General features: G+C 47.6%; 2 protein-coding genes across 4 annotated transcripts in view; both read right to left on the bottom strand.

Annotated features, from left to right (window-relative positions):
• The window catches only part of N4BP2L1 (NEDD4 binding protein 2 like 1), a 35,273-nt gene extending 32,050 nt beyond the window's left edge, over window positions 1-3,223 (bottom strand). The window contains exon 1 of the mRNA XM_073583189.1: window positions 2,438-3,223. Within this exon, the coding sequence (XP_073439290.1) occupies window positions 2,438-2,622 (185 nt within the window). The 5' untranslated portion in view covers window positions 2,623-3,223. The remainder of the gene's footprint in view (window positions 1-2,437) is intronic.
• Window positions 3,224-6,392: 3,169 nt separating this feature from the next.
• The window catches only part of LOC141096518 (uncharacterized), a 55,221-nt gene continuing 47,486 nt past the window's right edge, over window positions 6,393-14,127 (bottom strand). For all 3 annotated transcript variants that reach the window (XM_073583191.1, XM_073583192.1, XM_073583190.1), the window contains 3 exons: window positions 12,319-13,520; window positions 10,769-10,854; window positions 6,393-6,455 (listed from right to left, as the gene is read on the bottom strand). In XM_073583191.1, coding sequence (XP_073439292.1) covers window positions 6,426-6,455; window positions 10,769-10,854; window positions 12,319-13,520 — 1,318 coding nt within the window. In that variant the 3' untranslated portion in view covers window positions 6,393-6,425. The remainder of the gene's footprint in view (window positions 6,456-10,768; window positions 10,855-12,318; window positions 13,521-14,127) is intronic.

The raw sequence follows: 14,127 nt of genomic DNA on the forward strand, positions 1-14,127 counted from the left end.
CTATGTGCCCCCTCCACAGCGCCCCCTGCAGGTCTCTATGGCTATGTGCCCCCTCCACAGCGCCCCCTGCAGGTGTATACGGCTATGCCCCCTCCACAGCGCCCCCTGCAGGTGTATACGGCTATGCCCCCTCCACAGCGGCCCCTGCAGGTGTATACGGCTATGCACCCTGCAGGTGTATATAGCTATGCCCCATCCACAACACCCCCTACAGGTGTATACGGCTATGCCCCATCTGCAGCGTCCTCTCCAGGTGTATACAGCTATGCCTCATCCACAGGGCCCCCTGCAGGTGTATACAGCTATGCCCCCTCCACAACGCCCCCTGCAGGTGTATATGGCAATGCCCCCCTCCACAGCGCCCCCTTGCAGGTGTATATGGCTATGCCTTCTCCACAGCGCCCTCTGCAGGTGTATATGGCTATGCCTCCTCCACAGCACCCCCTGCAGGTGTATACGGCTATGTGCCCCCTCCACGTGTATACAGCTATGCCCCCTCCACAGGGCCCCCTGCAGGTGTATATGGCAATGCCCCCCTCCACAGCGCCCCCTGCAGGTGTATATGGCAATGCCCACCCCACAGCGCCCCCTGCAGGTGTATATGGCAATGCCCCCCTCCACAGCGCCCCCTTGCAGGTGTATATGGCTATGTGCCCCATCCACAGCATCCCCTGCAGGTGTATATGGCTATGTGCCCCCTCCACAGCGCCCCTGCAGGTGTCTATGGCTATGCCCCCTCCAGGTGTCTATGGCTATGCCCCCTCCAGGTGTCTATGGCTATGCCCCCTCCACAGCGCCCCCTGCAGGTGTCTATGGCTATGCCCCCTCCACAGCGCCCCCTGCAGGTGTCTATGGCTATGCCCCCTCCACAGCGCCCCTTGCAGGCGTCTATGGCTATGCCCCCATCAACAGCTCTCCCTGCAGGTGTATACGGCTATGTGCCCCCTCCACAGCGCCCCCTCCAGGTGTATACAGCTATGTCCCCTCCAGGTTTCTATGTGCCCCCTGCAGGTGTCTATGGCTATGCCTCCTCCACAGCGCCCCCTGCAGGTGTCTATGGCTATGCCTCCTCCACAGCGCCCCCTGCAGGTGTCTATGGCTATGCCTCCTCCACAGCGCCCCCTGCAGGTGTCTATGGCTATGCCTCCTCCACAGCGCCCCCTGCAGGTGTCTATGTGCCCCCTCCACAGCGCCCCCTCCAGGTGTATACAGCTATGCCCCCTCCACGTTTCTATGGCTATGTGCCCCCTCCACAGCGCCCCCTGCAGGTGTCTATGGCTATGTGCCCCCTCCACAGCGCCCCCTGCAGGTGTCTATGGCTATGCCTACTCCACAGCGCCCACTGCAAGTGTCTATGTGCCCCCTCCACAGCGCCCCCTGCAGGTGTCTATGGCTATGTGCCCCCTCCACAGCGCCCCCTGCAGGTGTCTATGGCTATGCCTACTCCACAGCGCCCCCTGCAGGTGTCTATGGCTATGCCTACTCCAGGCGTATACAGCTATGCCCCCTCCACGTTTCTATGGCTATGTGCCCCCTCCAGGTGTCTATGGCTATGTGCCCCCTCCACAGCGCCCCCTGCAGGTCTCTATGGCTATGTGCCCCCTCCACAGCACCCCCTGCAGGTCTCTATGGCTATGTGCCCCCTCCACAGCGCCCCCTGCAGGTCTCTATGGCTATGTGCCCCCTCCACAGCGCCCCCTGCAGGTCTCTATGGCTATGTGCCCCCTCCACAGCGCCCCCTGCAGGTGTATACGGCTATGCCCCCTCCACAGCGCCCCCTGCAGGTGTATACGGCTATGCCCCCTCCACAGCGGCCCCTGCAGGTGTATACGGCTATGCCTCCTCCACAGCGCCCCCTGCAGGTGTCTATGGCTATGCACCCTCCACAGCGCCCCCTGCAGGTGTCTATGGCTATGCACCCTCCACAGCGCCCCCATAATACCCGGCCTGCGCCCCTCATTACCCTCGGCTGTTACATCCATGGCGCCCCTCACACCCGCTCTTACTACCTGGCTAGGCTGCTCTTGCCGGAGCCCGGGAGCCCCCGCAGCAGGTAGATGTGCTTGGTAAACCTGGAGGGCGTCTATGGCTATGCCCCCATCAACAGCTCTCCCTGCAGGTGTATACGGCTATGTGCCCCCTCCACAGCGCCCCCTCCAGGTGTATACAGCTATGTCCCCTCCAGGTTTCTATGTGCCCCCTGCAGGTCTCTATGGCTATGTGCCCCCTCCACAGCACCCCCTGCAGGTCTCTATGGCTATGTGCCCCCTCCACAGCGCCCCCTGCAGGTCTCTATGGCTATGTGCCCCCTCCACAGCGCCCCCTGCAGGTGTCTATGGCTATGCACCCTCCACAGCGCCCCCATAATACCCGGCCTGCGCCCCTCATTACCCTCGGCTGTTACATCCATGGCGCCCCTCACACCCGCTCTTACTACCTGGCTAGGCTGCTCTTGCCGGAGCCCGGGAGCCCCCGCAGCAGGTAGATGTGCTTGGTAAACCTGGAGGGCGGAGGAGCAGAGCTGGGCCGGGGATGGTGCGGGGGTCTGTTCTGCGGCTGCCGGTGGGGGCGCCGCTCATCCAGGCGCAGATTCCCAAAGGAGTGGATGAGCCGCTCTGCCATACTGCTCCGTTCCGGCCAGCGCTCCCTCTGGGGGCCGGGACTGGTATTACCGGAGGCTGTCAGGCAGCCGTCCGGGGCGGTGTCGGGTAGGGGAGGCGCTCAGCACCGTGAGGCGGACGCAGGCCGGCGGCGTTATTACTGGGACTGCCCAGCCCGGAGGTATTTATACAGGTAGTGCACAATCCGCACCCCCCCTGGTTCGTCGCCTAGTGTATGAACCTGATGCCGTTTGGAGCGTACCATAATGTGAGGCGGGGGAGGTTCGTGGAGCATGTGTAGCTCGCAGTCGCTTCCCTGCAGCCTGCACAGACTGAAGCATCGTCCATTCACACTGGGGTAAAGAAAAAAAAGTGAAAATATGGAACAAAAGAGAAAATTGCACCTAAATGCTTGAAATGTATAGCATGTTATAAGGTCCTGGCAGTATAACAAACGTGATGGGAGCAATCCGTAATTATGGGGCTTAACCAGTAACCTCTGAGTTATGTCCTCATCTGAGCGAGCCCTTAATTTGAGAGTATTCACCTCCTATTTGGCGTAAGGGTTAAGGAATTACAGATCATTAATCTGTAGCTGCCTGTTTCTCAAGGGACCAAAAGTAATTGGACAATTATCTCTCTTAATGGGCTGTTTCCTCATAATACATCATCAATTAAGCAGGTAAATGGTCTGGAGCTGATTCTAGGTGTGGCATTTGCATGTGGAAGCTGTTGCTGTGAACCCACAACCTGCGGTCAAAGCTCTCAATAGAAAAGAAAAACCATCATTGAGGTGAAAAGAAAAAAAACCATCATAGAGATAGCAGAAATGTTAGCAGGGGCCAAATTAACAATTTGGCACGTTTTAAAAAATAAAGAGCACACTGGTGAGCTTGGAAACTCAAAAGGCTGGATGTGTATGGAACACAACAGTGGTGGATGATTGCAGAATCCTTTCCATGGTGAAGAAAGACCCTTCACAACATCCACCCAAGTGAAGAACATTCTCCAGAAAGTAGGTGTTTCAGTATCTAAGTCTACCATAAGAGAAGTTCTGGAAGAACATTCTTTGGACAGATGAAACAAAGATCAACCTCTACCAGAATGATGGGAAGAAAGAAGGCTTGAAGAACGGCTCATGATCCAAAGCAAAGCACATCCTCAGTAAAACATGGTGGAGGCACTGTGATGGCGGGGGCCTGTATGGCTTCCAATGGCGCTGGGTCACTAGTGTTTATTGATGATGTGGAATGGAAGGATGCAAACCCTATGCATATCACCCCAAGACTGTGTGGCTTCCTCAGGGGAAAGTGGTCAGCCAGCCTTGTGGCAATACTTCCATGGCTCCTTCCATGTCGCTTTCATCTCTCTAGCATTGGGCTAAATCACTGGGCTGCTTCCTCTTACATACTACAGGAATTGGTTTGATCTTTTATATATCAGGCTCATTGATTCTTTTTCTTTTGGCTCATAATGATTGTGTTTATACATATGGTGCTATGATTAGGCATATGCAGTTCTATTTATTGCATTTTTTGGAATGTTCTCATTAGAACACATTGTTCTTTTATAATCAGTGTGCTTTTTTTCCCCCTTTCTTTGAAGCCTTGTGTAGTCAATTGTACTAGCTGTCCGGGGTTTGGTGTGGGTTGGTTATTGCCACATCGTGGGCATAACTAGATGTCTTTTCAGCCATTGTTTTTATTGAGCTTTGCTGTGTTTTTTGCATGTGTTGTCATTGTTCAATAAAATGTAAAACTTATTGCCTTTTATGAATTGTGGGTGTTCCCAAAGGTTCTATGCATGCTTCTTTGTTTTCTCTTTTGTTTCCTTCCACATTTCACATGCTTAAGACAAAACTTAAAGGGGTTGTCCACTAGTAGGACAGCCCTTCTCCCTCTGAATGTTTGACCCCAATAAAGTGAAAACACCTATTCTCAGCATTGTTGGCACTCGTGTTCCTTCACGTGATCCCTGTGCCCAATCAGCGCTGGCATCACTGTCTTTGGCCGTATAAGTAATTAAGAGTAAGTGAGCGGTCGGAGCTCTCACCTCTTGATTACGTATACTTCTGAAGTCGAGGACAGTGACACCAGCACTGATTGGGTGCAGGGCTCACATGACAAAACAACTGCACAAGAGCCCCGGGAACTCAAGGGCCGACACCGCCGGAATGGCGAAGTCACTGGACGAGAGTATTGGTGTTTTCAATTTTACAGGGGGCAAACCTTCAGATCGAGACAGGGTTGTGCTAGCAGTGGACAACCCTTTTTAAGTTTTGTCTTAAGAATGTGAAATGCTGCTCAATGGGGATGAGATCTGGTGATTGACTCGGCCATGGCAGAATATTCCACTTCTTTGCCTTAAAAATGTCTGGGTAATGGACGCATTGAAGGCACAAAGACCCACAAACAAGCAACGACTGAAGTCAGGTCTGGTAAAGTCCTGGCAAAGCATCACAGAAGAGGAAACCCAGCTTTTGGTGACGTCCATAGCTTCCCGACTTCAGGCAGTGACTGCCTGCAAAGGATTCTCTACAAAGTGTTAAAAATAACATTTTATTTATAGAAAAGTGAATTTGTCCAATTACTTTTGAGCCCCTGAAATCAGGAGGCTTTGTAGAAAAATGATTGAAATTCCTGAAAGTTTCACAGGATATTTTTGCTCAATCCCTTTAATTAAAACTGAAACTCTACACTTCAATTACATCTCACAGGCTTCAGTTTAAATAAAAAAAAATAGTGTCCTGCAGAGCTGAAATCACGAAGATTCGGTCACTGTCCAAATATTTCTGGATCTAACTGTATATTTAAAAAAAATAATAATTTGTATCGCGTTTTCCTATTTACTACCAGCTAAACTCCTTCCACGCTGCTTTGAAAGTGAACGGTGTGATCTGTATTCTATGTACGCAGCGGTGTATGCTATACTGGACTGAAACGTGAAGAATAGGTCCAGGCGTGGGGGGAATTACCATATTTTTCGGATTATAAGACGCACCCCAAATTTTGAGGAGAAAAATAGGAAAAAAAATTTTTTAAATAAAATGGTGGTGCTTCTTATAATCCATGCATCTTATTACTTACTGGGGGTGGTAGCTGCGGTGAAGCGGGGTCCTAGGGTCGCTGATGGAGGAGGCAGAAGTGGGGTGATGCTGCAGGCCGCACGCTGGGATGAGAAGGTGTCCGATGTGCATTGTGCCGCTGCAGGTGTCCGGTGCTGCGGGGGTCTCTGCTGACATTTTGTGAAAGGCCAGAGCCCCTGCAGTTCTGTGGTTTCCTGTGCGGTGGACTCCGAGAAAATGGCCACTGGGGGGCGGCACATGCGCAGATGGAGAATTCAACATCAAGATCTCAGGAGAAGAGATTTCAGCACTGAAATCTTATCTCCCGAGATCTCCATTTGCGCATGCGCTGCCCACCAGTGGCCATTTTCTCGGAGTCCACCGCACAGGAAACCACAGAACTGCGGGGACTCTGGCCTTTCACAAAATGTCAGCAGAGCCCCCCCACAGCACCGGAGACCACAGCAGCACCGCCGGACACCCCCTTATCCCAGCCTGCAGCAACGGTAAGGTATATACGCATTATAAGATGCACCCCAATTTCCCTCCCCAAATTTTGGGGAAAAAAGTGCGTCTTATAATCCGTAAAATATGGTACTACAAATTTGCAGTGACTATTTCACACCGCATGACAATGCCATCATAAAATATGTTTATCCAACATATATGTGGAGGGCTCATGACGGCCTGTGTGATTTATCTCCAGTAAGGGAGGCAGAAGCGTCATGCATTGTTTTATAGACTTTTATTATTCTTTGTCTTTACTTTGCGGGTACAAGCTCGTACTTCACCTGTAAGGAATACAGAATAAAAGTGTTTGGTAAATTACAGAAAATATATCTTACTGCTATTAAAAGAATTGTGTCGTCAGAAAAATTTCCTATTGTTTGAATAAAGTTTTTAAGTTAAACATAAAAAATAAAAGTATTTGCCACGTCGCTAAGAGAAATAAATAAACTCTGCAGTTTTTACTCTCACTACTAAACCCAATAGTAGAGCGACACGTCTTGTTCTGCTTTCTTAGTAGTCATCTCAGGCAGGATTATTACGATGGGTATCACCTACATGTAGATAATACAGGATCAGTTCACAATAGCAGATAGTCACAGCTCACCTTCTCCTCTTTAACCTCCATTTTACCAGCTTTAGATCATATTTTACAGTCGGTATATGGATCGGAATGCACAGACTGACCGTGGGTCCCAACGTGATTTTGCATTCTCAAATTCCTCTTAGGGCGCAGTCGGGTAGCCGTATAAATCGGACCCCAATGTACGGACTGGCAGGCAGCTATTCTGACCCATGCGTCACAGCTCCATATATTTCTATGCAGCTGTCACGCGCAGGTCAGGAGAGCCGCCGTCCGATCTCTGCTTTATACAGCCATCTGACTGCTCCCTTAGGCTGTAAATTTGGATAATTTTGTGTTTAACGGATGGTGAAATCTGGCTGAACCTGGCCTAACTCAGGTGAGCCAAGCACAGAAAAAGCTGATAGGAGGTAAAGGGGTTGTCCAGGTTTAGCACAAGAGTCTGCAGTCAATATATGTGACTGCAGACTTGCGAATCCTCACAGTGTGGATAACACGTACTATCAGGATTCTCTATTGGCAAGACAGCAAGTATGACATTTGTGTACTCCCGGCAACATTCCGAATAGACGTGCGCAGCCTCACTCAATTCTCTTGTATTGGACGAAGTTGCGCAATTCTAGACAGAAAGTGCCCAGGAGTATGTCTATCGCATACCTGCGGTCACATGACCTCCTGGCACCAGAGAATCCTGACAGTATGTGCTGTGCGCACTGGGAGGATTCACAGATCTGCAGACTTTTGTGCCAAACCTGGACAACCCCTTTAAAGATGCTACATGTGTTAACAAGCATCTTAGCAACTTCATGGTGAGGGACTATCACTGATAAAGATATCGGAAACATTTATTTGTAAACGTATTATCAGTACCGATGTATAGACAATTCCAAGAGCCAGACTGTGAAAGAGGCAGTATTTTTCTGAACTACACCCTAAAGGGGATATTATGGGGGAAATTCTTAGCCATCCAGAATTTAAGTATTGTCTATGACCGCTAATCAGTTTTCCATAACGTCATACAGACTTCAAGGTTATACAAACCATCGTACCCCATTTTATCATTGCTCGTTACCTCCACACGTTCTGTAGATAGCTGTACTAGTATTGGGCTCTCACCTGTGGCCCTCACCTGACTTATGTTCCAGATACGAATATAACAAAGTCATATTAGTTCTGCAGATAAGTGAAAGTGTAAGGCCACAAGCTGATCTACAGGTCACAGAACTCAAAGCGGACATACTATGTTCGTTCTGGGTGCACCTACGGCGCTTCCAAACCAGTAGTAGAGCAGCTATTATTTTCCCCTTCAAAAAGTGAGGCATGTATTAAACACAGAGATGGGTGGATCAATTGGCAGGACTCCGGTCCATCGGGAAGGACGGGAGACTCGTGAATCCATCTTTTTATTAGCCAGGCTGGCATTGCGACATCATCATCTGTGCGTCAAGCTGCAATGATAATGTGGTGCCCATCCTGGCTATTCAAAAGCTGCATCTGGAATCCAAGAAGGTTTGTCCAGTTGCCAGACACTACTGACTTGACCGAATGTTTAGAGCCCCGCGCATAAGCTCTCGCGACGAATCAGAGCCCCGTGTGTTAGGGACGGCGGAACGCACCAAATATAAATAATAGGAGGTGCGTTCGCCTCCCGGGGTCCACCGTGCGGTAGATAGGAAGACCGCTGCTGACTAATGGCAGACTCGCCAAGAGGAGGAGTACTGCGCTCGGGTTAGCGTCACCCGAGGCACTTAAGGCAGGCTTCTGTTAAAGGCAGAGAGAAGCCCTAATATAAATTAGGAGTACACGCTGGGCCTGTTGACTTCACAGGGCCAGCCAGCGTGTGGCGTCGCAGCCGCGAACACCCAGAGGTGCTGCTGAGCGCAGCGCGGCAGTAACTGCAGCCGCTTAACGACAGTGCCGGGAGACCGGACGCTAGTGATTGGCGTGGTAAGCACAGTGGCGCATAGCTTGCCACAACCTGGCGCTGACTAATACCAACACTCTGTCACCATTCGTAATATCAGGGAAGGGGTTTCAAATAAGTCAGTCACCAGACACACGCATCCGTCACCATACACACATAGCAGATAAGTCTACACTAGTGCATGGCCGAGCCGCCATGCGGGCTTTTTATAGCCATGCGGGCTTTTTATAGCCATGCGCTTCCGGGACCTTCCAGTACTTTGGGAAGGACCAATCAGATCCGACGCAGGACCTAAGCATGTGACCCCTGCTCTCCACTGAGAGGTCATCTTGCGGGCATGCCCAGTAGCACGGCGAGAGGACAGCCTCTGGAGCGGTTCCCTGCAAAGCAGGTTGCGCTACTTTTGCTGCACCAGAGGTGGCAGCAACATCCAGACTCACAGAGTGGGTCTGAGCAGGACGCCTGGATCGCCGAGATTGCTGAGCACAACACTGAGCGGTCGGAGAGGAATGGGAGACTGCTGGATGTATGACTCTGGATTCCTGTTGTGCAGAGTCAGAAATCCGACGCCTAACACGGCGCATAGCTCTCGCGACGAATCAGTGCCCCGCGCATAGCTCTCGCGACGAATCAGTGCCCCGCGCATAGCTCTCGCGACGAATCAGAGCCCCGCGCATAGCTCTCGCGACGAATCAGAGCCCCGCGCATAGCTCTCGCGACGAATCAGAGCCCCGCGCATAGCTCTCGCGACGAATCAGAGCCCCGCGCATAGCTCTCGCGACGAATCAGAGCCCCGCGCATAGCTCTCGCGACGAATCAGAGCCCCGCTCTAATTCAAATGCTCTGCAACAACTAGGGCTGCATACACCACTATGCCTTTGGAGCTGCCTTCTACGCGTATGGCCAGGTTTATACAGCATGGTGATGACGTTTCACAATGCATGTGTAAAAAATATATCTACCCACACGCACCTTTTACATTTATAAATTTACTTTTCCCAAAATGTGGTTTTAAAGCAAATTTCTTAGCAAAATTCACAAAACAAACTGCATACAGCATATTAATAAACAGATTTTAAACATAATGAGACTGGTGTAATTACTCTGAAAATCCATATAGGAAAATGATATCAATGTACTGTGTAAGCCAGTAGATAGAAAATTATTATAATGTGAGAGTCCTCAGTGGTTGATAACGTTTAATCGCTAAGCTAACTGAATCAGATTTTGTGTTATTCTATGCCTGCTGAAGGCACCCGAACAATCTCGAAAGCTGCTATTTGTTACCATCTTTTGAGTTAGCCATTAAAAGGTATCAACCACTGAGGACTCTCAGATTTTAATATTTTTCTGTATAATACTGAGATTTTAGGAGTCTAAATCCATCCAGGCTCTGTCCACCCAGCCTGACAGAGCTGCAGCTTGTACTGAGCAATTTCAGATCTCAGCAGCAGCAGGGAGGAGGGACACTGAGGAGCTGTTAATCAGGCTAGGTGGGTGGCAATTTAATTTTGTGAAAGCATTATACAGCCATTCTGACCCGCATTGTCAAAGTAAGTATACAAGTCTCATCAGGTATAAGATTAATGTAAAAATGTATACAGTTTTTATTGTGAAATCTGGTGACTTCAAACTGTTCGTTCGGTGCACCCTTAGTGTGACCAAACAGTTCATTACAACTTCCCACCTACTTCTTTTCCCTTACTCTTCACCTCCCTCTTCTTTGATTGACAGCTCTGGCTTCATAGAGCCAGAGAAGGGCGGTGATAGATGGGAAACGAGAAGTTAAGAAGGTTATTCTGTGCTGATGGAGTCCTTTTAAAAAAAAAATTCCTTTCCTGAATTGACACAAAAGAAAAAGGTGTGCCTGACATCATAAAGTGTTTGAATTTGGCAGAGAATGCAATAAGCATATTTTGGGCACTTTCCAATAGGTGCACCTAACTAATGTGCATTGTTTGATGCAGAACTTTGAGCCAGACGTGGCTTGAACGGGAAGCAGAAGACCCTCCTCTAGATTTCCCGTGCTTTTAAAATTATCTCTGGCTTTTGTTTGGAAAAAAATAAAATAAATTCCAATAAAAAAATACCTCCAATGATTTCTTCCATTGATGATACACTCTTCGGGCCAGGTCATGTCCAAGTAGCACAATGAAGTCCTTTGGGTCTAATGCATCTGTAGTATTAAAATAAAAGATTTAGTCTTCTGGAAGACGGCCTTCATCCACTAATCAAACAAGCACCTCATGCAATAAGAGACATGAAAATAATGAGCTTCGGCTCTGCTATGTATAGCAGAAATCACGATCAGCTATGAATGCCGGCCATGGGCCAGCATTCACTGGAGAACCGTAAAGACAGGCCTGGGGATCTTCAGCATGACAACCCATCTGTGCTGAGAGTCCCTTCAAAGGGGTTTTCTACTCTTAAAAAAACATTACATATGGCCCCAGTGTGGTCGATATGTGGTTGCTACAGCGGTCAAGAGTCAACCACACCAAAAGAGGAGAGGACACTGCTAGTGGTGAGGGATCAAATGGCGACTATAGTTTTTTTTTTTTTGTGTGTGTGTGGGGGGGGGGGGGTTAACACTGGAGTCACATGTAAAGAATGGTGCAGAAAACCGCTTTAACTAAAAATCTAATTTCCCTTTTAAGGGGCTTTTATGGGCATCAATAGTATAGTTCCACAATATGACTTCAGTGGGTATCTGACGACTAGCAACCCGACTGGTCAACTGTTATCAGTTATGGAGGGGCTAAAAATAATCATTGAATGGAGCTGAACAGTGCCAGTCCTGTTTAATATCTGTCAGCCAGTGCCAATTAGAATGGAGGATAATTTGCATTATTTGGCAGCGGCCATTTCATATTGTATAGAGCTATACCATTCAGCACCGTTCCATGTTCACATCTGGGAGCCGATAAAGTGAATCACAGCCTCTTGTGGGGATGCCCACTGTCAGACGCCCACCTTTCTGATTTGATTTTTATCTGAAGTGCTGGATCACCCTCTATTTGTGGATTTTAATGCTACTAAGGCCTGTTTCACACATCCATTTATTTGCATCCGCCAAAGTGTGAAAAAACAGATCCGTTTTGCCGCAAACGGATCCGGTTTTTTTATGGATCCGCGGTAGCCGCTAATGGAAGTCTATGGGACCAAAAAACAGATCAGTCAAAAAAAATGGCGGATCCGGTTTTTTTATGGATCCGCGGTAGCCGCTAATGGAAGTCTATGGGACCAAAAAACGGATCAGTCAAAAAAAATGGCAGATCCGTTTTTTAACGAAAAACGACAGATTGTGACGGATTTGAAAAAACGGAAGTGTGATCCAGGCCTTACCTGCAGATTAATCCTATATTTTGTCAGAGTTTTTGATGATGTTAGATTCCCTTTAAGCTTGTTGCCCTTACGCAGGGGTTTTGGTAATGGAATTTGTGTTATTTGTAATGAAGATATGGAGCAGACTGAAGTAATGTCTAATATTCTAGATATTAAATCAGAAATGTCATTTTGATTTCTCACCCCCTGCTTTATTTAGCTGTGAATTCACTTCGATCGAATCCCATTTTTCACTACAAAGTGAAGAAGCTGCTTGTTAGTCAGAAGAACCTAAATAGATTTGTTAAAACTTTACCTAATTCTACACCCGGGCATCCAAATAGATCCACCAACTGTCTGGCAAATTGCTCTGGTAAACAGAGTTTGGCACCAGACTGGGTCCATGGAAGGAAACTTGAGTAACTTCTTATTACTAATGACATCTGACCATCGGAGAAAACAGAGCTCATTGTATGGAGGTCCTCTTCAGAAATAGCCGATTTGCCTCCACTTGTATCTTGTGCCCCACACCTTGTACGTCTTCTGGTCAAACCATTGTTACATTCATCAGTAACTGATCCTTTTATATCATTATCTTCCAGTGGATTCTGCATTAGCAATATTGCATCAGTTCCTTTATAAATAATGTTTGCTCCGTCTTCATGCCTCTTGTTCCAAGTTGAGAAGATTCTTGGATGGTGAAATGTTGGAACCAATTTGTAGATTTTCCTGTGACGCTTGTGGCATCCTGGCGTTGTCCGCTTGGTTTCCATGTGAAGAATAGCTTTGTCCATAATCTGAGTACACTCAGGTTCACTTATCTCCGTCTCCAGATCGGGATCTTCCAATCTTTTGCACTTTACATATTGGTTTTCTTTAATTTTTTTGGTAAGTTGATGCTTTGGGAAGTTAACATTTTGAAATTTGAAACATTTCATACGATAGAGGTGCAAAGTACATGCTGCAAAATCATTAATAAGACTACCGTATAGTTTATAGCCAGAGTTAGGGAAGTCCTGGCCTATACAATATGCCTGGTCTGTAACAGGAAACATGGAACCTTTGGAACAAGCTTGGAGCCAACTGGAGAAAGGTCTTACATGGTTTGTTCTTTTACATAACATACAACTGACCACCACAAAGAGCAGATAGAAAGAAAGCAAATACGGTCTATGGGTAGCTAGAATTTGCATCCCAGGCATAAATTGAGTTTTAGGACTGTCCATAACCTCCGCGAGTCTGGATATCATTCCAAATAATTCAGGTACGCTAAGAATTGAGCAGCACAGCAGTGATGCTGGGGAATCTGATAAATAGGTTTCTTTTCCAAAATAAATATTCTTCATTTCATTAATTTTCTCAGCATCTGTCATACAATCCCTCATATTATTGTCACTTCTGGTCTCTTCTGCTGCCAAGTTCTCTAGTTCTTCCTCTGGAGAGGACAAATAGAGTTTCCTACTCATCATTTTCCTTCCATTCTTACGATACCTTCTCTTCTCTTTCAGCTTGTGGGCCCTTTAAAAGAGGAATAGAGAAAAGTATTTTTTTTCTTATATATTCAAAAGATTTTTTTCATAACTAGGTTTTACAATTCAGTTTTTCCACACATATGATTCAATAGGAATGTCAGTCTTCTGGACCAGGAGAAAAGTCTGAAAAAAGACAAACCTATTCCTTAGACCCTCTATAAGAATTATGACTAGTAGGACAGAACGCCACCGATTACAGAAGCAGCTTCCTTACAGGAATACTCTTGGTCATTAGTTTTTTGATGCTGTTCTACCATGGGTCAAGAACCGTCATGGGGACATCAAAATCTACTGCAATGTGCCTAAGATAGGTAAGAGCTTATGGCTCACAATGCAAAATTAGTAAATAGGCCACCCATCATTTTTACTACTGCTGTCTTGTGTGATTGATGGACCTTCGGCTCATTCACAAGGGCCCATGTGGCTTCTGCTACTTTCTTCCGTAGATCTGCACCCGATTAGGATGTAGATAGTGATCTTGACAAAGATGTCTTCTGCAACAAAACTAATCAGTGGGACCAGATTCACTAATGTGAATTTTTTATGTATTCTCTGCTCAAAGCTGATATTTAAGAGTTTGATTAGGTTTCTTG

This window comes from Dendrobates tinctorius, unplaced genomic scaffold, assembly GCF_039654945.1.
Source record: "Dendrobates tinctorius isolate UK_male_01 unplaced genomic scaffold, ASM3965494v1 ptg000075l, whole genome shotgun sequence".
In the NCBI taxonomy this organism is placed as follows: domain Eukaryota; kingdom Metazoa; phylum Chordata; class Amphibia; order Anura; family Dendrobatidae; genus Dendrobates; species Dendrobates tinctorius.